This window comes from Capricornis sumatraensis, unplaced genomic scaffold, assembly GCF_032405125.1.
Source record: "Capricornis sumatraensis isolate serow.1 unplaced genomic scaffold, serow.2 scaffold1, whole genome shotgun sequence".
Lineage (NCBI taxonomy): Eukaryota > Metazoa > Chordata > Mammalia > Artiodactyla > Bovidae > Capricornis > Capricornis sumatraensis.
Genome location: NW_027184612.1, coordinates 3987528 through 4014414, shown reverse-complemented (window position 1 = coordinate 4014414; position 26887 = coordinate 3987528). Strand labels below are relative to the sequence as shown.

At 37.7% G+C, this 26887-nt stretch overlaps 1 protein-coding gene across 3 annotated transcripts in view; it reads left to right on the top strand.

The window, feature by feature from the left end:
* The window catches only part of LOC138072305 (lysozyme C, kidney isozyme), a 55515-nt gene extending 28901 nt beyond the window's left edge, over positions 1 to 26614 (top strand). The window contains exons 2-6 of one of the 3 annotated variants that reach the window (XM_068963414.1): positions 1316 to 1425; positions 20443 to 20779; positions 22386 to 22550; positions 24402 to 24480; positions 25715 to 26614. In XM_068963414.1, the coding sequence (XP_068819515.1) occupies positions 20644 to 20779; positions 22386 to 22550; positions 24402 to 24480; positions 25715 to 25781 (447 nt within the window). In that variant the 5' untranslated portion in view covers positions 1316 to 1425; positions 20443 to 20643 and the 3' untranslated portion in view covers positions 25782 to 26614. Of the gene's footprint in view, positions 1 to 1315; positions 1426 to 12762; positions 12781 to 20442; positions 20780 to 22385; positions 22551 to 24401; positions 24481 to 25714 lie in introns of those variants that run through there. The other 2 variants (XM_068963416.1, XM_068963415.1) reach the window with 2 other exon arrangements.
* The last annotated feature ends 273 nt before the right edge of the window (positions 26615 to 26887 follow it).

Here is a 26887-nt window from a genome sequence, read left to right as displayed (position 1 = left end):
AATATTTGCTATTTAATAATGCTGCTGTTCATTATGAACTCTGAAAGAAAATTCTTTTGCTTTAAAATCTTTTTTTTTAATCCAGTTGAACTTCCTTTTAAAATTTATTTGGCTGTGATGTGTTTTAGTTGCTGCATCCAGGATCTTTAATTGTGGCACGCATGCTGTTAGCTGCAACATGCAGGCTCTAGTTCCTTGACTAGGGGTCAGACCTGGGCCTCCTGCATTGGAGCATGGAGTCTTAACCACTGCACCACCAGGGAAGTCACTTTTGCTTTAAAATCTTAATAGCCACAACGATTAGCACTTCAGAGTAATATTTAATGTTCTTTCTTGTTCCTGTTGAAAACTTTGGTCTAAGCGCATTTTTATTTATGTGTAAACCAAAAAACCTAAGAAGACATGAAAACAAATATAATGTGGTATTCCCTGTTGGATCCTGGAACAGAAAAAGAACGTTAGTGGGAAAACTAGTGGGATCAAATAAAGCCTAGAACTTAGTTAATAGTAATCTACTAATGTCTACATCTTACGTAGACAAAACTAAGAGAAAACTACATTTGCCAAAACTAGAACACTGACATTGGGAAAACTCAGTGACAGAATTGTCAGTACTACCTGTGCAACGTTTCTGTAAATATAGAAAAATGCTTTAAAGGCACAAAGGCAATGTAGTGGAGAAGGGATGGGCCTTTTAACAAGTGGTGCTGGGACAACTAGATGTCGGTATGCAAAAAAATGAACTTGAATCCACACTGCACACTACATACGGAAAATAACTCAAGATGGATTGTAGACCTAAATGAAAAACCTAAAACAATAGAACTCCTCCAAGAAAAATAAGCAAAAATCTTGTGACTTGTTTGTTAGATACAACAGCAAAAGCATACTCAAGAAAAGGACAAATAAATAAATTGAACTTCAGTGTAATTTATAAAACTTTTGCTTTTAAAAAGATGCTGCTAAGATAATGAAAATATTGGAATAAAATCTTTGCAAAGCACATATCTGATGAAGGAACGAGAGGAATCTTTTGAAGGTGAAGAATATGATCTTTTTTGACTGTGGTGATGGCCTCATGGGTGTATGCATATATAAAAACATATCAAATTGTATACTTTAAAGTGCGGTTTTTGTATGTTATTTATACCTCAATAAAACTGGTCAAACATTTCTTTTTTAAAAATTTCATTTATTTGTTTATTGGCTGAACCGGGTCTTGCTACGCTTGGGCTGTCTCTGGTTGTAGCGAGCACCGGCTACTCCGTAGTTGCCGAGCTCAGGCTTCTCACTAAGGTGGCTTCTCTTGTTGCAGAGCATGGGCTCCCAAAAATGTTTGCAGCCAGATTCTTTCTTCTCCTTTCCTCACACATCACAAAAGGAGAAGTAAAAGAAGGGGAATTTGGAGTGGAAAGAAATAGCAAGGTGAGTTGTTGGAAGTTAACACATCTCATTTTTGGAAATTTTACAAACATGAGCATCAATTTTACAAACAGGTAAGTATGTTTTAGGGCCCTCTTGGGGCCTTATGAAGAGCCTGTGCAAGTGAGGGGCCCAAAGTTTAAGCTTCATTAGTTTCATGGTAAATCTGCCTAATAATATGGCACATGAAAATGCAAAAAGATAATACAATGTAAAGTTTCCTCCAAGCATGTCCTTCCGTCACCAGTTCTCTTCCTTGGAGGCAATAGATATATTCTGTTTCCTGGGTCCTCCCTGAAATATTATGCATAGATAAGCTTTTTGTTCTGAAACATTTTGTCACCCCCCCCTCATTCTTTTCTTAGAAAATTTAGCCTGTTGTATACAATTTTTTGCACTCTGTTGTTTCTCTTAGATGCCTTTATTGAGATGGTTCACATACCATCAATTCACTCATTTAAAGTGTACACTTTAGTGGTTTTTAATGTATTCACAGATACACATACCTGTCACCAAAGTTGATTTCAGAACATTTTCATCACCTCAAAAAGAAAGGAAGTGTCCTTCAGCTATCACCTACTGACCCCTAACCCCAGCACTTGGCAGTCACCAATCTGCTTTCTGTCTCTGTGTACTTCCCTGGGATGAGCATTTTATGTGCATGGAATCATAGGTAGTCCTTGGTGACTGGCTTCTTTCACTTAGCATAATTTTTCAAAGTTCTTCTTGGACTGATCAGGACCTGTATCAGAATTTAGTAATTTGTGTCTTCTCTTGTACTCTTAGCCTACTAGAAGTTTATCAATTTTATTGATCTTTTCAAAGAGCCAGATTTTGGTTTTGTTGATTTTCTCTATTGTTTTCCTATTTTCAATTTCATTGCTGCTCTAATTTGTATTATTTCTTTTCTTGTGCATTTGGTTTGGCTTGAATTGTTCTTCTTTTTCTAGTTTCCTAAGGTAGAATATTAGGGGTTTTTTTTTTTTAGTGTTTTTCTTTTTTTAATTTTACGTCTTCTTCTCTACTAATATATGTATTTAATGCTGTAAATTTCTCTGTAAGCACTATTTTCAGTGTATTTCATACATTTTCATAAGCTGTATTTTTATTTTCATTTAGTTTAAACAATTCTTTCATTTCTCTTGAGATTTCTTCTTTGACCCAAGTGATATTTAGAAGTATATGAATATTCATAGCAACTTTATTCTTAATAGCCAAAAACCATAAACTAGTAAGATTTCATTGAGTGGGTGAATGATTAAACAAACTGGTGTGTCCACACCATGGAATACTACTCAGTGATTTAGAAAAAGATGCAAACTATTGATACAAACAACATCTTAAGGAACCTCAAGGAAATTTGGATAGTTTACAGCTATTGGCTATTTAAGAATAAAGTTGCTATGAATATTCATATACAAGTTCTTATGTGGAAAGAAGACATTTCTCTAGGATAAATACCCAAAAGTAGATTGCTAGGTTGTATAATAAGTCCATTGTTAATTTTGACAGGATACTGTAGTTTTAATTAGCATCCGTCTAATGGATGATAATGTTAAAGTCTTTTCAGTTGTTTATTTGCCAGCTGTATACCTGTCCTTTTTGGAGGAATGTCTGTGAATTTTTGTCCATGCCCAGTTTTCTAATTAGATTATTATTTTTTAAATGTTGAGATTTGAAGGATCTTTATGTGTTTTAGACAAAAGAATTTTGATAAGTGATTTTCAGAATCTTCCCCTGGTCTCTAATTTGTCTTTTTATCCTTGTATAGGGTCTTTTTGCAGAGCAAAAGTTTATTTTGATGAGGGCCAATTTATCTGTTTTTTCCTTTTATGAATTATGCTTTTGGTGTCAAGCCTAAGAATTCTTTACCTAATTCTAGGTCTGAAAGATTTTCTCCTATGTTATTTTCTATAAGTTTTATAGTTTAAATTAAAATTTTGTTTTCAGTACAATTTTGCATAAAGTGTGAGTTTTTAGGTCAAGTTTTTTTTTTTCTTTTTTTGCTGATGAATTTCAATTTCTCTAGTTCCATTTATTGAAAAGGCTGCCCATCCTCCATTTAGTCACTTTTGCTCTTTAGTCAAAAATTAACTGGGCATATTTGTAAGAGTCTGTTTCTGGGCTTTCTATTCTGTTCCATTGACCTACGTGTCTTATTTTCCCTTCAGTATTATGCTATCTTGATTACTGTGCTAAGTTTTTAATAGTGGTCTTTCCAGGTGGTATTTCTTATTATTTATTTTTCCTCAAACACTTCTAAAATCAACTAATAAATAGATGCCACGAAGGTAACAAATTTTCTGTTTTCTCTCACTCTTATTGTAGTATAAGATTCATCAACTATGATAAAATCTTCTTACCTCTGGGTTTGTGGTTTGTTGAGATCGTCAAGAGTGGTCTATGTAAATGCTATGGCATGTGATATATTAAAATAATAATTTGTTTTTCTTGTTTAGAGAGGAGAAAGAACTAAGAGGGTAGAAAAGGAGCTGTCATTTGGTTGTTTAAATTTTGCTGTAATCTTCATGGTGTGATTTCAACAAAGCTACAGGATGAACATTAGTACTCTCATTTTATAGAAGAAAAGATTGAGCTTCATAGAGTACAAATTATGAGCATAAGCACATACTTTATAAAGTATAACTTCATGAGAATGATCTTGGCAGGATCATAGAGATTAGTGCAGCTTTGTAATCTTTCCTCCTTTTTTTTTTTTTAAGATAGGTTACTTGGGCAAATATGTATAAAGCACTTGGAGCCAAGTTTATATCACTTATAGGAAATGTGGGCTCTGATAGTGCTAATTCAACCGTAGATAACCTCTTCATGGTAAGGTGAGGTTGAAAAGAAAGGATATTTATCCAGTACCTGAGTTACAGGTAGATAACTCAATAGAATTATAGCTACTTCTATATCCTGAAAGGTGGCCTGCCTTAGTGTTGGGCTTCACCATTCTGAGATGTTTTCCTAATTAAGATCCCACTTGGCCACATTAACAGGAAATTGTGTTCTATCTTCTTTATTAAACAATTCTTCCTTTGAAGTTCAAAGAATCCAAGGATACTTACTCAGTCCACGGTATCTATAGTTACTCTAACTTCATCCTGAAACTGGACATCCCAGACAGCTCAAGAAAATGACCTGTTGATCGTAAAGCTGCTGTTACTATTGCTAAGCCTCAGTCCTTCTCCAGAAGAAGTTAGTGGGCTTTACCTTTCACCAGCCTGGAGATAGTTGCTGCTGCAGCATGTGGGAATCCCTGTTCCGGGGGAAGAGTTTTTCTTCTCTGTTGCCAGGATGCTGGTGCATAGTGACCCATGTTGTTGTTCAGATTCTCAGTCATGTCTGACCCTTTGTGACCCCCTGGACTGCAGCATGCCAGACTTCTCTGTCCTTCACTATCTCCCGGAGTTTGTTCAAACTCATGTCATCCAACCATCGCATCCTCTGTCATTCCCTTCTCCGCCTGCCCTCAGTGTTTTCCAACATCAGGGTCTTTTTCAATAAGTCAGTTCTTTGCATTACATGGCCAAAATATTGGAGCGTCAGCTTCAGCATCAGTCCTTCCAGTGACTATTCAGGACTGATTTCCTTTAGGATGGACTGATTTGATCTCCTTGCAGACCGAAGGACTCTGAAGAGTCTTCTCCAGCATAACAGTTCAAATGCATCAATTCTTCATTGCTCAGCCTTCTTTATGGTCCAACTCTCACTTCCATACATGACTGCTGGAAAAACCTTAGCTTTGATTAGACAGACCTTTGTTGGCAAAGTGATGTCTCTGCTTTTTAAAACACTGCCTAGGTTTGTCATAACTTTTCTTCCAAGAAACAAACATCTTTTAATTTCATGGCTGCAGTCACCATCTGCAGTGATTTTGGAGCCCAAGAAAATAAAATCTGTCAGTGTTTCCATGCTCCGCCCCCCCCCCCCGCCCCCGTCCCCATCTATTTGCCATGAAATGATGGGACTGGATGCTATGATCTTAGTTGTTTGAATGTTGACTTTTAAGCAACTTTTTCTCTCTCCTTTTTCAACTTCATTAAGAGGCTCTTTAGTTCCTCTTTGCTTTCTGGCATTAGGGTGGTGTCATCTGCATATCTGAGGTTATTAATATTTCTTCTGGCAATCTTGATTCCAGCTTGAGCTGCATCCAGCCCAGCATTTCACATGATGTACTCCGCATATAAGTTAAATAAGCAGGATGACAATATACAGCCTTGACATACTCCTTTCCCATTTTTGAACCAGTCCATTGTTCCATGTCCAGTTCTGACTGTTGCTTCTCGACCTGTATACGGGTTTCTCAGGAGATAGGTAAGGTGGTCTAGTATACCCATCTCTTTAAGAATTTTCCACAGTTTGTTGTGATCCACACAATCAAAGGCTTTAGCGTGCTCAATGAAGCAGAAGTAGATGTTCTGGAATTTCCTTGCTTTTTCTATGATCCTACGGATGTTACCAACTTGATCTCTGGTTCCTCTGCTTTTTCTACATCTAGTTTGTACATCTGAAATCGCTCGACTCACATCTTGTCGAAGCCTAGCTTAAATGATTTTGAGCATTACCTTGCCAGCATGTGAAATGAGTACAGTTGTACTGTAGTTTGAACATTCTTTAGCACTGCCCTTCTTTGAAATTGGGATGAAAACTGACCTTTTCCAGTCCTGTGGCCACTGCTGTGTTTTCCAAATTTGCTGCCATATTGAGAGCAGAACTTTAAAGCATCATCTTTTAGGACTTTAGATAGCTCAGATGGAATTCCATCACTGCCACTAGCTTTATTTGTAGTAATGCTTCCTAAGACCCACTTGACTTCACACTCCAGCATGTCTGGCTCTGGGTGAGTGATCACACCATTGTGGTTATATGGGTCATTGAGACCTTTTTTGTTCAGTGCATTTATCTACAATGATAAAGTTGATGTATATATAATCCCATCAAACTTTGGTTTACAAAAATGACATTTCATCCCAAAGACTGAGTAATTTTTTTCTCAGGAAAGTGGCAACAGTAGGGTAGGGTATCTTATGGGGTCATTCCTTTCCCCTGCAAAGTAGACCACAATTCAAAAAAGTCTGAAGATCATGGTCTTTATCACCATCTTGGCTTTAACTCCTGCCTTCCTTCTCCAAATACATACACATTATCACTATAGTCTGGACTACCAAGAAGGGATCTTTTTTGCACACAAAAATAGAATTGTTTCATATCTCTTGCTCGAAATATTTCAATTTCAACATTACCTTCAGCAGTGATTATTAACAATTTTATGTGCTTTTCCCTTTAAGAATAATTGAATAATAATTAAAGTTTTTAACTTTCTTCAGAGAAAAACATACTATACACATTCAGACAATATAATCTTATACAACTCAGGAGGTTTTGCAACACCCCTGAAGCCCATCCACAGATCTAGGAATCCTCATCCAGCCTATACAATTTATGTATTGAATCTCCTTTGAATAGCATAAAAGGTCTTTTGCCTACCTAGCCAAATTCTTCACTTCCACTCCCCACTTCAAAGGAGATTTCCAGAACATACTATGTTCTCTCTTATACTTTTTTAAAAAAAATCTATGGTTTTTCCTGTGGTCATGTATGGATGTGAGAGTTGGACTGTGAAGAAAGCTGAGCGCCGAAGAATTGATGCTTTTGAACTGTGGTGTTGGAGAAGACTCTTGAGAGTCCCTTGGACTGCAAGGAGATCCAACCAGTCCATTCTAAAGGAGATCAGTCCTGGGTGTTCTTTGGAAGGAATGATGCTGAAGCTGAAATGCCAGTACTTTAGCCACCTCATGCAAAGAGTTGACTCATTGGAAAAGACTCTGATGCTGGGAGGGATTGGGGACAGGAGGAGAAGGGGATGACAGAGGATGAGATGGCTGGATGGCATCACCGATTTGATGGATGTGAGTTTGAGTGAACTCCGGGAGTTGGTGATGGACAGGGAGGCCTGGCGTGCTGCAATTCATGGGGTCGCAAAGAGTCGGACATGACTGAGCGACTGAACTAAACTGAACTGAACTGAAACTTTTAATTTTAGAATAGTTTGAGATTTACATAAAAATTACTAAGATAACACATAGATTCTGTATGCAGAGTTTATCATTCCATATTCTTACAGTATTTCTCATTTACTATTAATAAGTGACTCTTTAATTGAAAATCCTTTTGAATCACCAGTCAAGGAAATTATTTTCCAAAATAAATGTATAAAGCACTGATACTAGCCCTCATAATCTCTGGTTCAGCTCATGTGAGACAGTGTGAAAAATGATGCTGTTTGTGAGTTCACTTCCTATTTAACAGAGTTGGAAATAGACCACTCACATGCCAGCAACCAGCCACCTTACAGAGGTATGATATTGACTTGAGGTGAGGTGTTGGGGTGAAATAATTTGTGGCTGCATCTTCATTTAGAGTGATGTCAAAGAGAGAACAGAAGCATCTTCAATTCAGTGTGTACAGATAAATTGTTGTTAATATAAAGTTGAGCATATTATCTTATTTGCTTCTTAAGAGGAGAAATAAAATATTTGTTTGTCAAGAAAGGGAAAAAAAATACGATCCAGGTACATTACCTTATTCCCATATTTCCAACTATTTCTTCTCTTCTCAGCATTTTGTAATGTTACCAGAGCTAATTTACAGATTGAAATCACTGCGTTTTAGTTCAGTGAAAGAACTTTAATGATATGCAGTTGATTTGGCACAAATAAAAAGATCAAACCTTAAACTCAAAAGTCATACTTAACAGAGAAATGAAATCAGAATACTCTTCTAGAAAGAGCAAATGAAAATAGGAACATTCCCATCTCTTTGTCAACAAGATTATGTTTTATCACATGTTTGAAAAATCAGTTACTTATTTCATTACAATTTCTCAATGATGAACGCCCAATTTTTGTGTAAATTGAGGAAGGATTTTTGTAACCTGACCCATGTGGGAAGGGAAATATCTGTTCATAATGTGAAAAAGGGAAGTGAACTCTAAAGTTATAATTTCATTGAATCTGAAAGTTTAAATGTACTTTGTAAATAGTACAAAGAAAGTATGCACAAAGAAATAAAAAACTTTCCACAATTATCAGTTGTACTCACATTAAGAAAATTGATTTTTAGGGGCTTCTCTGGTGGTCCAGTGGTTAAAAATCTACCTGCCAATGCAGGGCACATGGGTTTGATCCCTGGTCCAGGAAGATCCCATGTGCCACCTGGCAGATAACCCCAGTGCCACACCGCTGAGATCGTGTTCTAGAGCCTGGGAGCCGCAGCTGTTGGAGCCAGAGTGCCTAGAGCAGTGCTGTGCAACAAGGGAAGCCACGGGAATGAGAGGCCCAAGCACTAGAGAGCAGCCCCCACTCGTCGCAGCTAGAGAAAGCCCACCTGTGGCAATTAAGACCCATGCAGCCAAAAATAAATAAGTAACATCTCTGTTTAACAAAAAAAGAATACTGATTTTGAAATAGTCTCTGATTGTTTAACGGCATTGCCTGGAGTTAGATTAACCTCTTAGATGAAAATCACACTTAAAACACATAAAATGGATTTGTATAATTATATTGGGAACTAAAATCAGCAAGAGGTAGACAAAGAAGTTATAGTGTGTTGTGAGAGAATTTCTTCCCTTTCACTTGAACGTCAAGGTAACGAGGTAAACTGAAAAGACCATGGACCTGACCTGAATCTAACTCCCAGCTCCCCCACTCACTATCTGTATGTCTTGGGGCAGGACTTTTCTCCTCTGGGAGACATAGTTTTTCATTTGTAAAATGGACATAATACCTATCTTTAAGACCCCTGAAAGAATTATAAATAATGTTTATTAAGTGGCTAACACATTGCAAGCATTTGAGTAAAAAAAAAGCTAGCATTATATACCTTTCCTTTTATCCCTGTGTCTCAAAATCGTCTCCAATCTTGACTATTCAAACCTCCTAAATATCTCTTGAATTCTCCTAGTTCTATTATCCACTTCCCACTTCATCTGCCATCTGAATTACTCGTATAGTTTTCTAGCAGCAGTCCCTGAATGCAATCGAGAGTGTTAATTTACTTTGTTTTAAGATTTTGATCCAGTTACCTTCCAGTTTAATACTCATGAATACTTTCCATTGTCTTTGGGATTAATTGCTGAACTTTACTGTTTCGGGGATTAAGCTTTTAGGTCTGATTCTGCTCACCCCCCAGCGTTGTCTTTGACACCAGCACCTATTATTTCTTCCATTGTCTGCACAGCACATTGAGGAGACAGCAGGAACAAAGACGAAAGAGAGTGATGCATGGCAAGGGTGAAGAATGGTAGAATCTCCTCTGTGATTAGCAGTAAAGCACCTGGCAGATGACTAGGCTGGTACTGTTTTAGGCTTAAAGATCAATTCATGGGTCAGTAAGTTGTGGCTCTGTGCGAGACCACAATAACTTTTATAGCACAGTATTGACACCACAGTAGAAATAATTTCTCTTGTGTATATTAAGTAGTAGTATTTTTTCTCAGTATGAACAGATTGTTGTTTTTTAGTCGCTATGTTGTGTCTGATTCCTTTGCGACCCTAAGGACTGTAGCCTGCAAGGCATCTCTGTCCATGGGATTTCCCAAGCCAGAATACTGGAGTAGGTTGCAATTTCCTTCTCCAGGAGATTTTCCTGACCCAGGGATCAAACTCACGTCTCCTGCTTGGCAGGCAGATTCTTTATCTCTGAGCCACCTGGAAAGCCCATGAACTGAGTATCTGACTCAAAACACAAAAACACCAAGACTACATAGTAAATTAAGTACAAAAGTTAGATGATTTCTGGAGTTTGGGTGGTGTTATGAGATGCAGGAAAGCATCTTGCTTGTTCGATCTATTTTGCAAAGAGCGGGAACTGAAATTACAGAGACATTGAGAGCTAAAAGAACAGAAAGTGATCACTAATCCTCGAAAAAGACACACTGGTTTGGATTAGGCAAACCCAAATCATTTACCATTTTTCAATGACCCAAGAACCTGGCCAACAAAATGCCAGCTTTGGATTAGGGTGAAGCACTGCCCTGAGTCAGGGAATGTCCCCACAGAGAGCCACTCTGACCTGTGGCTAGGATGCTGGACTTGCTGGGAGCAGCTGGATGCTGGTCCTGTTTCACAGGGCTATTACACAGCTCCATTAGAAATTACTCCATCTTCAGCTTTCAGCATCTGGGCTCCCTGGGAGAGTCCAGCTGTGTCCCTTACCCCACATGCCAGCCCTCCCATCTCCCCTGCCTCTTCCAAATTCTCCTAGCAGCCATGCTGCCACAGCAGAGATGAGACTAGGTCCTCTGCACCCCTGAGCCAAACTACACAAGGACAGTGTCAGCTGGCTAATGAGAGGAGCTGCCCTGACCACGGAATGGCACTGCTTCATAGCAAGTGACTATTTACAATCTTTGACAAAACTCATTCCAATGCCTCTTTTCATTAATACGGTCTTTTTTTTTTTTTTACCAGTGTCAGTTATTAATACTTCCTGAGGTTATGCTATTTTCATATAGTTTTTCATGTCCTTCATATATTGACACAAATAGATTTTAATTTAGAAAAGGGAGAGACATCATTTTGCCAACAAAGTTTTATGTAGTCAAAGCTGTGGTTTTTCCAGTAGTTATGTATGGATGTGAGAGCTGGACCATAAAGAAAGCTGAGTGCCTAAGAACTGATGCTTTCGAATAGTGGTATTGAAGAAGACTCTTGAGAGTCCCTTGGACTGCAAGGAGATCAAACCAGTCAGTCCTCAAGGAAATCAGTGCTGAATATTCATTGGAAGGACTGATGCTGAAGCTGACGCTCCAATACTTTGGCCACCTGATGCGAAAAGCTGATTCATTGAAAAAGACCCTGATGCTGGGAAAGATTGAGGGTAGGAGGAGAAGGGGCCAATAGAGGATGAGATGGTTGAATGGCATCATCAACTCAATGGACATGAGTTTGAGCAAGCTCCAGGAGATAATGAAGGACAGGGAAGCCTGGCATGCTGCAGTCCATGGGGTTGCAAAGAGTCAGACACAACTGAGTGACTGAATGACAAGAAAATAAAAACCAGATTGCAGGAACAACAACAGCAAAAAAGTGATGGGATAGATTATAGTGAAACAAGATTATCAAGACAGAGAGGTCTGAGTCACTGAAAATTAAAAACACCGTGGCTTACCTCCAGGGTCAGTGGTGACCAAAATCATTAAATCGAAGAGCCATTTTCAGGAAAGTAGTTTCATCTCTAGGGCTCTCAAGAACCATCTCACTTCCCACTCTGCAGTCACATTCAGAGAAGGTAAGTCTAGGTCAAATAGTGCAGAGGGTCTACATTTGCTATACTATAAATGGGTGCAAGAACCATCACTTTGCTTTATTTTTCTAAATCTAACAAAGTTTGTCTCTAAGCCCCATTTCCCCAAAAGATGGTGTTGTAAAACTTCTTTAGCTTATCCCCTGCCCAGGAGCTTACAAGCATCTCAAGAAAGGACAAAGCCCAGAAAACTTGAGGAAGACCTTAGAGTTTCAGTCCATCACTGAGATGTTCATATGATGGTAATTACCCAGGCTGACATGGTTCACTCGAAGGCAGAAGCTCTTTCTCGAAGCTTCGTTGAGGGACTTGTCTGGTGGTCCAGTGGCTAAGACTCTGTGCTCCCAATGCAGGGGGCCTGGGTTCAATCCCTGGTCAATGAACTAGATCCTACATGCTGCAACTAAGAGTTCACATTGCTGCAGCTGAGACCCAGCACAACCAAATAAATAAATATTTTTTAAAAAAGCTTTATTGATTCCCAAGGGAGAGCAATTCATGTTCACTTTCCCAGCAGCTGCATTGCATCCAAGAGACCTCTTACCACTGCTCTGGGACCCCCACGGAGTGGGATGCAGGGCCCTGCCACTTCTCAAGCCTGTTACCACTATCATCTCAGATCTGGCCAAATTTGCCTCCTCAAGTACCCAGGCCTCAGGAAATGTTTCTTCCTGCTTTATCCTCCTTCAATAATATAATCTCCCAAATGAAGGCCTGGATGGGACAGTGTTCCAGGAGCTTGGCAACTTATCTCTTATTCCAAGAAATATAAATTCTATTCTTATAAGAGTATTTTTCAGTCTTTTAAGAAAGTTAATGATACAATAAAAATGATCCTAAACAAAACAGGATTGTTCTGACATATTCTCTCATGTTTCTTTTTCTATAGCTTATATGCCATTTTAATGCATCTCATGAAGTTCATTGAAAATTAATATTTAACTCCTTTCTATTGAAGCTTAAGAGACCACTGATCTGGGTACAGATGAGCTGCATGAAAGAAGGATAAATTTAAAGTTAATTGGCAGACTATTTCTACCAATATGGGTGAGTTCATATACACAGAGGAATGTTGAGGACTTCAAAAAAATCATTCTTTTTTTAGTGATTCTGCACACTCCTCTCTGTATGTGTAATTATTTATTATTTTGCTAATTATAAAAGTAATATATGCTGAAAGAACAAAACTTGGAAAATGCCAAAATATACAAGTTGAATAAAATTCTGAAGAGTGTCAGTATAAACATTCTGGTGTGTATCTTTTAGTCCTTTTTCTTACATAAGACGTTTTAAAGTTTTTTTAATCATAAAATACATACGCACATTTTTTAAAGTCAAATGAGGTGTTATAAGTTAAATGCTGAAAGATAGCCCTAAACTTTCTTATCCAATTCCCAACACTAGAGGCAATGTCTTTCAACTTCTTAGGTATTTTTAGCTTCTTTAGTTCTATTTTATTATTATGGCCATATATGTCAAGAGTATGATTATTCTATTCATTTTTTATTTTCAATCATGGGTATTTTCTACTGATTTCCACCAAGGAAGATGAAGATTTAGCTCTCTGGACTCCCCATGTCTTGTTCCCCTTTACAAGCATGTACAAACTCTCACAGATGAGTATACTATGATCGTATAATTTGGTTGTATATCTTCTTTTCTTGTGTTTTAGTTTTCTTGGAATTGACAATTGCCTTACTTTTTGTTTGCATAGTCTTCCATTTACTTATTCATGTATTAATTCATCGCCCTAGATCTCAGTCAGAGTTGTCAAACTCCTTTCAATAGTTTCAAACGTTCCAGGACATGTTTGTTTAAGCTTGTCTGTAACACACATTTGTAGTAGGGTTTTTAAAAATTAGTCAACGAACGTTTATTTTTTGTTGTGCTGGGTCTTTGCTGCTGCACGTGGACTTCCTCTAGTTGCAGTGGGTGGGGAGCTACTCTTTATTGTGGTGCCTGGGCTTCTCACTGTGCTGGCTTCTGTTGCAGAATACAGGCTCTAGGTACCTGGGCTTCGGTAGTTGCCGCTGGCAGGCTCAGGAGTAGTGGCGCCCGGGCTGAGTTGCTCCGGCATGTGGAATCTTCCCAGTTGGAGATGGAACCCGCATGCCCGCTGTTGGCAGGAGGATTGTTATCCCCTGCACCCCTAGGGAAGCCTTCCAGGACTTCTTTAACTTGGCTTTCCCCCAGGGAGTCCTTAGGGTTACTGTTCCCTTCATCTCAATAATTTCCCTTCTCCTTTCTCCTGTATTAAAATCCTGTTTACTAGAACCCTTATCTTTTATCTTATTTGCTCTTTTAAATTTTTATATCTTTATTTATTGGCTGTGCTGTGTGGACGCCACAGGATCTTAGTTCTCCAACCAGGAATTGAACCCAGACCACAACAGTGAAAGCGCCAAGTCCTATCCATAGGACTACCAGGGAATTTCCAGGAATGTATCACTTTGTGATTTTTAAAGACATATGCCTTTTCATAGTACAATTTTTTTTAAGTGGTAAAAACAACATGTTATTAACAAACCCAAATACCTTTAGTTTCTCTGTAATAAGAGGTGAAAAGCATATAAACTTAAACATGTGTTTGGCAATTAATATTTCACTATTTTATTTGGAAATGAACTAGATATCAATGAATATCATTTAAAGTGAATGTTACAAAAAGATTTTGAAAACTATTTTTAAGCAGACACATTTTATTAATGATACCTGCAAAATTCATTTACGAACATTTCTACCACTTATATCTATTTAATTCATGTGTACTTAACAATTATGCTTGAGTCACCATGAAAATTTAATGATATTAAAAATTAACCATCATTTTATGTTATTTTTCTTGTTGACAAACTAGGCAAGTAGCAAAACTTACAGAAGTAAAGAATCTAATAATTTAAAGATGACTTTTTTCTCTACCATATTGACATACATTAAGGAAATAATTTCTATTGTAAATTTAGTTCTTGAGTAGAATTTATAATTTTATAATTTCAAGCATAAAGTAGAGACAACATAAACTTATTTGACTAGTCTTAGTTTAAATAAGTGCTTGTATTGTCTTTAAGCCAGTTAAATAGAGGTCTTTCACAAGTTTTTACAAATACTATCCAGAGGAATAAAAATATCACACATACATAACATACATACATAGATATACATGGATATATAGATAGAGACTGATGCAAACTGTGATCTCATAGCTTTCATTTAAAAATTTTAGCCACATATCCAGTACAGTAGTACAAAAACTTTCTAGCTTATAGGAGACCTAAATGGGATTTTTGGCAGATAGAACAAGTTAAATTTACCCACTCAGGTGGCTAAAGCCTTTTGCCAATATTTGTGGAAAAGACTATTAAGAATTTTACTTGTCTTTAATGAATAATCTTGTGGAGGCTATGGACAAAATTTGGGGCAAGGGAGCTTATGAAAATATCAAACGGTTTGTTTTCTTAAAAAACTATCTCTCATATTTGTTTGTTTCCGGTCCTGTAATTGCTTCAGCAATATGTGAACCATGAACTTCCAGATGTTCAAGCTGGTTTTAGAAAAGGCAGAGGAACCAGAGATCAAATTGCCAACATCTGCTGGATCATGGAAAAAGCAAGAGAGTTCCAGAAAAACATCTATTTGTTCTTTATTGACTATGCCAAAGCCTTTGACTGTGTGGATCACAACAAACTGTGGAGAATTCTTCAAGAGATGGGCATACCAGACCACCTAACCTGCCTCTTGAGAAACCTGTGTGCAGGTCAGGAAGCAACAGTTAGAACTGGACAGGGAACAACAGACTGGTTCTAAATAGGAAAAAGAAGTACATCAAGGCTGTATATTGTCACCCTGCTTATTTAACTTATATGCAGAGCACATCATGAGAAACGCTGGGCTGGAGGAAGCACAAGCTGGAATCAAGATTGCCGGGAGAAATATCAATAACATCAGATATGCAGAAGAAACCACCCTTATGGCAGAAAGTGAAGAACTAAAGAGTCTCTTGATGAAAGTGAAAGAGGAGAGTGAAAAAGTTTTCTTAAAGCTCAACATTCAGAAAACGAAGATCATGGCATCTGGTCCCATCGCTTCATGGCAAATAGACGGGGAAACAGTGGAAACCGTGGCTGATTTTATTTTTCTGGGCTCCAAAATCACTGCAGATGGTGACTGCAGCCATGAAATTAAAAGATGCTTACTCCTTGGAAAGAAAGTTATGACCAACCTAGACAGCATATTCAAAAGCAGAGACATTACTTTGCCAACAAAGATCTGTCTAGTCAAGGCTATGGTTTTTCAGTGGTCATGTATGGATGTGATTGTTGGACTGTGAAGAAGGCTGAGTGCTGAAGAATTGATGCTTTTGAACTGTGGTGCTGGAGAAGACTCTTGAGAGTCCCTTGGACTGCAAGGAGATCCAAGCAGTCCATCCTAAAGGAGGTCAGTCCTGAGTGTTCATTGGAAAGACTGATGTTGAGGCTGAAACTCCAATACTTTGGCCACCTGATGCGAAGAGCTGACTCATTTGAAAAGACCCTGATGCTGGGAGGGATTGGGGGCAGGAGGAGAAGGGGATGACAGAGGATGAGATGGTTGGATGGCATCACCAACTCAATAGACATGGGTTTGGGTGGACTCCGGGAGTTGGTGATGGACAGGGAGGCCTGGAGTGCTGTGGTTCATGGGGCGGCAGAGTCAGACACAACTGAGTGACTGAATTGAACTGAATTGCTTTAGCAACAAGGATCTCTTTGGGTGCTTACATTTCAAAGATACAGTAAGATCAATATTTCCAAGGGTCAGAGAAGGGACTGTAGGTCTTATATGAGATGGAACTCAAGGGTATATTTGCCCTTATCAGAAACCTAAGATCATTATTATTACATTTTCCCTTTGTTTAACAGGAGGATAGGAGAACTCAACAATGTTGACATTTTTTTGGTAGTGCAGGCCCAAAATATGGGATGTCTGGAACTGGTGGGGTTGGCTTTACAAAGTAAAGGACAATAAATCAAACCTTCATGTGCCTTTTCTGGACCTTTGTCAAAGCTATTTCCTGGCTATCAATATTTCTGTAAGTTTTATACCTGCTTGAGTGCCAGCTGTAGCTCTTGACAGTCCTCTGATGTTCCCCTCCTAACCTTGTTGAGAAAGTTAAGGAAGTGTTTTGTTTTTCTTTCACACAGTCGCTCAGTCATGTCTGACTTTGCAATCCTGTGAACTGTAACCCACGAGGCTCCTCTTGTGTCCATGGGATTTTCCAGGCATAAATACTGGAGTGAGTAGCCATTTCCTTCTCTAAGGGATCTTCCTGACCCAGGGTCCCCCTCATTGGCAGGCAGATTTTTTACCATTGAGCCATCAGGAAAACCCTGTACCTTCTGTATCTATTTCTATCTTTTCTCTCTTTCTTTCCTTTTTTTTTTTTTTCTCAATTTGATCTTCCCATTGGTACCTGTAGGACACTTGTTTAAGATGAGAGCTATCTTAAAAGTCCTTTTAGGTGTAAAAGTTCAAGTCTTCAATAGATCTATTCCAACTGTGAGTCTGAGCCAGTGAGCCTTTTTCATGGCTTAAAACCAATATTAGGGCTTACAAGAGCTTAAAACTAATATTAGAGCTTATACTATTAGGACGCAAGAGCTGTCCCTTAGGAAACGTAGGCCTCTCAAGATGCAGAGCCACTCCAGAGAAAGCCTAAGAAACAAAGACCTTCCTTGTCTCAGGTGACAAAGAAAGCTCTATGTCCTGCAAAGTGGGACACCTTACATAACTGACCTCCTAACCTATGCTACCAGAAAGGTGATACTGAGAGGAGAATTTTTCCTTCACAAACCAGGCAGCAAAGGTAGAGGCCCTAAAGGCCTCTTATGACCTGAGACACTTCATTAAGACAAATTTCCCTGACAGCCAGCATGGTTGGACAAAGAGAATATTGCCTGTCCCCTTCATGTCTTCGGCTGCTAGCTGGCTGGCTGGCTAACTGCTGATGCAAGCCTGACAACCTGCACCCCGCCAACCCCACAAAGGGAGTATTCTCACTGGTGACAAAGCCAAGTTCTCAGAAGAGAAAACAAAACAAATGGAGATTCTCATCTTATGGTTTTTCGTCCTTATGACAGACGACAAAGGAAAACGTAACTCTTCCTGCGAGGCTAAGAGTCAGTAACCATAGGGGCTGATTAACAAAAACAGATTCACGAGAATCACAATTCAAGGTCTGTTTTCACAAATGTTTTTCTTCTGCCACTGTGAATTTGGAAAGGAAGGGAAAAGGAGAAAGTTTTATCCTCCTCTCTTGTCTGTGCACTACAGAGAAAGAGCTGGGAGACTGACATGGTAAGAATCTGTACCTTCTGCTGGTCTGCTGTCTGTTATCCCATATTTCAATTGCAGTCGCCAGGGAGAATGGAGTGTTCTAGCCTTTCACGGTCCCATCCTCCTCACCAGAAACTGTACAGGGGGAAATGTTTGTTTCCTTTCACTATTTTAGGTTTTTGGCTGGGACTCTGTAACAAAAAGACAGCTTAACAAGAGAAAAGGAAATGAGTATATTAACATGTACATCTCATATATACTTATGAGAAATGAAAGTGGTGAGTAACTCAAAGAGGTGTCTAGGACTTGGACTTACAGATCATCTTAACCAAAGAACAATATATTTTTAGGGGAACTACAAGACAGAGGCAAAGAGTACTGGGCTTCCAAGGGCAGCAAATAGTGGTACAATAAATACATCAGAAACTAATGGAAAATAATAGCTAGTCAGTATAGGTTGTTTTCCAGAGTTCTCTAGTCCTGACTTGGGCCTAATATGTGTCTAGGGATGTTGATGATTAATTCTTGCACACATTTATGTGCTGCTTTCAGGAAAATAGGGGGGAGAACAGAGAACTTTTCTTGGATCTTCTTCTTCTGCATTGCCTTCAGCTCAAAATTTTTCTTGTGTCAAAGGGGAAGATTCTTGGGGTGGCATATTCTGTTTTTTTGGGTTTTTTTTGCTGTAAAATTCCCTTGCTTTACAATGACTCTTTATGCTCTAACATGAAAACGTGAAGTAAGGCTTTGTCAGAAAGGAATTCAGTTCAGTTCAATTCAGTTGCTCAGTCATGTCCGACTCTTCGCGACACCATGAATCGCACTCCAGGGCTCCTTGTCCATCACCAACTCCCAGAGTTCACTCAAACTCATGTCCATCGAGTCAGTGATGCCATCCAGCCATCTCATCCTCTGTCGTCCCCTTCTCCTCCTGCTCCCAATCCCTCCCAGCATCAGAGTCTTTTCCAATGAGTCAACTCTTCTCATGAGGTGGCCAAAGTACTGGAGTTTCAGCTTTAGCATCATTCCTTCCAAAGAACACCCAGGGCTGATCTCCTTTAGAGTGAACTGGTTGGATCTCCTTGAAGTCCAAGGGACTCTCAAAAGTCTTCTCCAACACCACAGTTCAAAAGCATCAATTCTTCAGTGCTCAGCTTTCTTCACAGTCCAACTCTCACATCCATACATGACCACTGGAAAAACCATAGCCTTGACTAGATGGACTTTTGTTGGCAAAGTAATGTCTCTGCTTTTGAATATGCTATGTTGGTTGGTCATAACTTTTCTTCCAAGGAGTAAGCGTCTTTTAATTTCAGGGCTGCAGTCACCATCTGCAGTGATTTTGGAGCCCCAAAAATAAATTCTGACACTGTTTCCACTGTTTCCCCATCCATTTGCCATGAAGTGATGGGACTGGATGCCATGATCTTCATTTTCTGAATGTTGAACTTTAAGCCAACTTTTTCACTCTCCTCTTTTACTTACATCAAGAGGCTTTTTCGTTCCTCTTCACTTTCTGCCATAAGGATGGTGTTATCTGCATATCTGAGGTTATTGATATTTCTCCCGGCAATCTTGATTCCAGCTTGTGCTTCCTCCAGCCCAGCGTTTCTCATGATGTGCTCTGCATATAAGTTAAATAAGCAGGGTGACAATATACAGCCTTGACGTACTCCTTTTCCTATTTGGAGCCAGTCTGTTGTTCCCTGTCCAGTTCTAACTGTTGCTTCCTGACCTGCACACAGGTTTCTCAAGAGGCAGGTTAGGTGGTCTGGTATGCCCATCTCTTGAAGAATTCTCCACAGTTTGTTGTGATCCACACAGTCAAAGGCTTTGGCATAGTCAATAAAGCAGAACTAGATGTTTTTCTGGAACTCTCTTGCTTTTTCCATGATCCAGTGGATGTTGGCAATTTGATCTCTGGTTCCTCTGCCTTTTCTAAAACCAGCTTGAACATCTGGAAGTTCACAGTTCATGGAGTTAAGAATGTTATTTGCACGAGGCTTACTTCTAATAGCGAAACATTGATTTATAAATTAAGAATTTACAAGAGTAACCAAGAAGTTAGGAATGGAATTTGGCCGAACAACATAGTGTTGTACTATATACCTATCTGAACAACAGGCAATGTTCTTTTGTGGAAAGTGTATATAAAATAATCTTAAAGGAAAAAGATGAAGGCAACATACAGAAGGCACATAAAGCAACTTAATGAAGAAAAATGTAATGAAAGATTGGAATTCATTTTCAGTTGAGTCAAATGTTCATTCAGGTTTTTTTTATACTTGCTCAAATTCATAATAAAATAGGAAAAAGTTCCGCTTTTGGCAATAGTGCTAATCCCAATTAGTCCTGAGCAATGTCTTTAAGTAATGTCATTTCACTATTTTCTTGCAGATTAATTCTTAGGACATCAGAATGTCCCTCTTCAAACATAAGAAAGAAAAATTTAAAGTTAGTGAACCAATCAACATTTCCTGTTTTCCACGTCTCAGAGGGTGGAGCTCCCAAACCAGTCGCATAAGAAGGAAGTGAAAAGATGTTAAAAAGCAGGGCCAGCTCCCCTGGTCAGCCTGGAGGTCTGGCTTCTCAGTCAACATGAAGGCTCTCCTTATTCTGGGGCTTCTCCTCCTTTCGGTCGCTGTCCAAGGCAAGGTCTTTGAGAGATGTGAGCTTGCCAGAACTCTGAAAAGATTTGGAATGGATGGCTTTAGGGGAATCAGCCTGGCAAACTGTAAGGTAACTCTTTTTCATCCTTTCAAATAGTTAGCTAGGTGTAGAACAGATACTAATAGAGGATGAACCAAAAGAAAGGGTCTTTGAGTGAATGTTTTTTTCTTTCTTGGAGGGTTTACACACCTCAGTTCAGTTCAGTTCAGTCGCTCAGTCGTGTCCGACTCTGCGACCTCATGAACCACAGCACACCAGGCCTCCCTGTCCATCACCAACTTCCGGAGTCCACCCAAACCCATGTCCACTGAGTTGGTGATGCCATCCAAGCATCTCATCCTCTGTCGTCCCCTTCTCCTCCTGCCTTCAATCTTTCCCAGCATCAGGGTCTTTTCCAATGAGCCAACTCTTCACATCAGGTGGCCAAAAGATTGGAGTTTCAGCTTCAGCATCAGTCCTTCCAAAGAACACCCAGGACTGATCTCCTTTAGGATGGACTGGTTGGATCTCCTTGCACTCCAAGGGACTCTCAAGAGTCTTCTCCAACACCACAGTTCAAAAGCTTATACACTTACAATGGTTAAAAGTATCCACTTGTTCTTTTAGAATCAGATGTACCAGGTGAAGGAATGAGGCATGGTGGGTCAAATTCTACATCATTCTAAGCATGCAAGGTTCCCATGTACTCCTCTAGTGCTACTAAATTTGACAACTGGCGCATGTAGACTGACTATAAGATACATTTTAGCACCTGGAACATGTCTGTCAAGCCCTTGTTGTTTGACTCTAGCCATTTCTAATTTGGATCTTGGGTTCTGAATAAGGCAGTATTTTTCTCATTTTTAATCCCCCTAACATGATGTTGCACTTTTAACATCCAGGTTTTTTAAAAATTCCATTGAACTCTTAAAACAGGGACAGTAGAACTATCTCCCCTCAATCAATATCTATATAAGGATCCCTGAAATGCAGCATGAAATGACATTTTATTATTCTGACTCTAGTTCATTAATTATTTTTCATTTTCTTCCACAGAATTTAAGATGTGCCATAAGGAAAATTTCCTTTGTATTTTAGTCCATATTTGTCAATGTCATCACTGTAGTTTTCGTACTGAATTCAGACATTTCTCCTCCATAAATATTTTTGAATGAGTTAGCCAATTGCTAGATGGATGGATGGATGGATGACCCAGCCTTTCCTATTCTATGATTCTTGCCTGCATTATAATTTGATACCCAAATTCGCCTTCGGTATCATAAATTTTCTTTCTCCCAGAAAATCCTTATTTTTTTCTGATAAAAAGCATTTTTCCATTAACATATGCATCTGCTGCTAATGACCAAACCCAGTCAACAACTCTGTTGATTTTTCTGTTCTAGGCTTAATCCTACCTGGGTGTTAGTAGTAAGGAAAGTGTAATAGCAATGGAAGATATTTTTAAAAATACGTTATCTTTTTCATTTGTATTACCAAATCATTTGCTAATAAAAGAATTTTCTGAAGGGACCTTTAACACCAAAGTGTTAAAACACTTTACAAGTAAAATGCATCTTTATACTTGTAAAGTAAGTCGTTAGTAAAATAGAACTAGTTAAGTAGAACTGATTATGCTATGAACTGTAAGTCACATGATTCACTCTTTATTACTCAAAATATGTTTTTTTCAGGGATGTGTTTGGCCAGATGGGAAAGCAGTTATAACACACAAGCTACAAACTACAATAGTGGAGACAGAAGCACTGATTATGGGATATTTCAAATCAATAGCCACTGGTGGTGTAATGATGGCAAAACCCCAGGAGCAGTTAATGCCTGTCATATACCCTGCAGCGGTAAGACAAGATAATGTGGAGTGATGGCACAGGACTCACCTGGTTATGCCTATTGAGTTATCCAAAAAGTTCGTTCAGGTTTTTCCATAAACATCTTATGGGAAAATTGGAACAATCCTATAGGTCAAGATTCAATAGAAATAAAAAAATCTTGAAGGGTTCATCAGGGACCTATAAAAACTCCATTTTAATATCTAGAAACTCTATTCTCCTCCTCCTAATTTCTTAAGTTTCTAATCATAAAAGTTTGCTGTTTGCTAACATACAGGAGTTGCTGGAATGACCTATCACTTTATCATAACTGGACATATTGATACTTTGGAAAACAATGCCATTCCTTCTACTTTCCTTGTTTGGGGAGGATTAGCGATAATTTTGTTGGGTGGTCTGTTTTTAAAAATCTACCCTCCTTTATTGGAAAACAAAAGAATTACTAGTTAATCAAAGTGGAGGAATATACGTGGTATTTTTAAAAAATTGTTTTTACTTTTTATGATAAAATATTTTAAATATATGGACAATTAGAAACATTACTATAATAAGCATCAATATGCTCATCACGTACTTTAACAGTTGTTAACATTTTGGCATATTTACTTATGTGTATATATATATATATATGTATATAAACTTCTTTTTGCTGAGTGATTTTAAGGTGAATTAGAAACATTATGACATTTCATTTATAAATTCTTTAGAACGAATCTCCAAAAACACAGCTCCTATATAAAAATTGTCATTCTAACAAGTTAATTTCTAAATTTGCTTAATTGAGGTGAAACAAGTATTCTATTGATTTCCTTTTAAAATAGAGAAAGCATGTGGAATCTTTAAAAAAAATTTTTTTAATTAATTTATTTTTTAATTGAAGGATAATTGCTTTACAGAATTTTGTTCTTTTTTGTCAAACCTCAGTGTGAATCAGCCATTGGTACACATATATCCCCTACATTTTTTTTGAACCTCCCAAAGCATGTAGAATCTTTAGTGCCTGAAATATTGGAGAAATATAGCAAAATTGATACTGCTAAATTTTTAAATATTACAAATCCTAATAGTGAAGATGAGTCTAAGAATATACTTTTGTATCCAGTTAATTTATTTAAAACATTTTGTATTATGGAATAACCTGTTGTCATTGAATAAAAATTCTTACTACCCAGACATGTATGACCATAGAGAAATTTTGGTATCCACATGTTCTTTTGGAATACACAACAATCCCGGACATGAATGTAAAGCTATATTATACACATTTGTACCCACATAACAAAAGTGAAATTGTACTATAGTCACTGCTTTACAATTTTGTCTTTATTACACAAAATTATTTTTGTCAACAAATACCAATCCTTATTGTTTTTTAAAAATGAATAGATTTTCACAATATAAATGCTCTATAATGTATCAACCTAACTCTTACTGTTAAACATTTAGGCTAGTTCCATTTATGCCCTCTATTAATTGCTATGAAACAGTTTGTATACATGTCTTTCAGTACATCTCTTATTATTTCTTTAGAATCAATTTCCAGCGTTGAATTGCTGAGCAAAAACCTGCTAGACCAGTTTCTGCTTGTTTGTCTTTTTTTTTTTTTTCCAATAGTTCCTAGTAAAAAGAAAACCTTCTATCATGCTAATTAATAATTCCAGAGCTTCCAATGACTTTGGTAAATGAGAAACAGATGCCAAATGGGATGGAATGAAGAGTTTCCCCCAACATCAACAGATAAACAGACCCTTAAAAATTATTTTAGTTGTTCTTTCCTCAGCCTAACAGAATAAAGCTGACTGAGCCTAAACTTAACATTTCTATGAATGTTATTTTCACTTCTCACCACCTCTTTTTCAGCTTTGCTGCAAGATGACATCACTCAAGCTGTAGCATGTGCCAAGAGGGTTGTCAGTGATCCACAAGGCATTAGAGCATGGTATGTGTTTTTTTTCCCCCTTTCAGTTTATTGAGATGTAATTGACATAAAGCACTATATAAGTTCAAGGTGTATAGCATAATGATTTGACTTACATCAGGAAACAGTATCACAATAAATTTAGTGAACATCCATTATCTCACATGGATACAAAATTAAAGAAATAAAAAAATTTTGTGTGTGGTGAAAATTCTTAGGATTTACTCTCTTTTTAACACTTTTCATATATAAAATATAGCAGTGTTAATTATATTTATCATGCTTTATATTTGTTTTTGCTCTTTAGTCACTAAGTCCTGTCTGACTTTTGTGATCAATAAACTGTTACCTGCCAGGTTCCTCTGTCCATGGGATGATTCCAGGCAAGAATACTGAGGCAGGTTGCCCTTCCCTCCTCCAGGAGATCTTCCTAACCCAGGGACTGAATTTGTATCTCCTGCATTGCAGGCAAATTCTTTACTGCTGAGCCACCAGGGAAGCCCCATGCTGCACATTATATCCCTAGTATTTATTTATCTTATAACTGGAAGTTTGTAGTACCTTTGACTGCCTTCATCCAATTCCCCTTCCCTCACTCTACCTAACCACAAATTTGACCTCTTTTTCTAGGACTTTATTGCTTTGTTTGTTTGTGTTTGAAATATAATGGATGTACAACACTATGTTAGTTCCCATTACAGAGTGTGGTATGCGTTAAGTATTAAAGGAGAGAGCTGTTTTATCCTATTGTTATGAAAGAGGTGAGAGAATATTTCCAAAGAGCAAAGTATGGTACTGAGAACTGAAAATTGCAGCTTTGGATTCATGCTAAATGGTGTATAACATAGAAACAATCTACTTTAATGGATTCAAAATCTTATTCTTTTACTCCTCAATTTATTTTTGGGAATTTCTAGAGGTTTTAAGATTCTCCACCTTATACTAATTCCTTGTCATATCTTGACATTATTTTTGTCATTAAGTAAATATGGAATGCACTTTGCATTTGTGCTGTGAACTACACAGGACTCAACATTTGTACTCAGATGTTCTGTGCCCCAGCGAAGGTTTGGGGGAGATGTGAAGTCCTTGGTATACATATCTCCAGGTAATAAATAGCAATACTTGGATCTGTCTGTAGCTTTTATTTCATGTATTGATAAACTATGTTGTTTTCCCAAAGGACTTGAAATATATGTAATACAGTGAAGCTATGTTTCAACCTTATTACCATTTGTTTCATCTTTCTCTACAGGGTGGCATGGAGAAGTCATTGTCAAAACCAAGATCTCACCAGTTACATTCAGGGTTGTGGAGTGTAACGCTGGAGTTTTTACTTCAACCCATTTTATCTCTTTTTCATATTCAGGAAGTAATAGTTGAGGGAAAGGTCATACTTTCAAACAAATAATGTTTTTTTTTACAGAAGAAGGATCATGTGGTCTTTCTTTTAAGATACTTAATGTTTACTTCATGTATTTATTATTTGATATTAGGCCCACAGTGTATTTCAGTTTAATAGACCTAATGCTGGTGAATATTTGTCTAAAATCTTAATTATCAAATATATATCCAGAGCATTCAGTTCTTAAAGAAATAGCACAGACTTCATCTTGAATCATACAAGTACTCCCCAATATTCAACAAAAATATAGCAAAATAATATCTTTAAGCAAACTGATCTTAGGCAAGATCCCACCTGTGTAGTAGGCACGTAACACCGTCATCTGTTCAGTCATCTCCAAAAACAGTGAAAGATAATCACTCTTTGTTGGGCAATATAAAATGTTAAATGGAGCAGAATGCCAAATGACTAAGAATGAAGAAAGCCTGAATTAAGAATTTTGTTTTCATAAAGTGTGACCTTTGTTTTAAATGTTGTCTTAAAAATGTTGCATTTACACAGCTTTAAAAATAAGCTCAGAATTTATGTCAATCACTTTTAGCCCTTTTAAAGAACTCAATTGTGCATCTTGCTGTCATGAAGGATATAAAGATGGATTAGATGAGCTGTTGTTTTTTCTTAATGTTATAAGCTTAGTTTCATGCATTATCACAAATTCAGAGGCAGAAGAGTTTGTAAGTATTGAAATCATTGCTAGTTAATCACAGGTGTGAAATCATGAATGCTATAAAAAGTACATTTTCAGTAAAAGCTTTGCAATTTATACTTCGTCTTTCTTTGTTAAGTCATTTAGCGTCTCTGAAAAAATACATACATATATATTTGAGAAAAAGATTATCTGACACTTAGTATTTCCTACATCCTCACCTGTACCGAAACAGCTAGATTTTTTTCTGTGTGTATATTCTCTTTAATCATAGAATGCACATTGACATTAAGTAACATTTTTTCCTCAATGGATTTAATCATAAAGAGATAGGGTATATATCATCTTAAAAAGAAAGTTCTTACAAAATCCAAAAA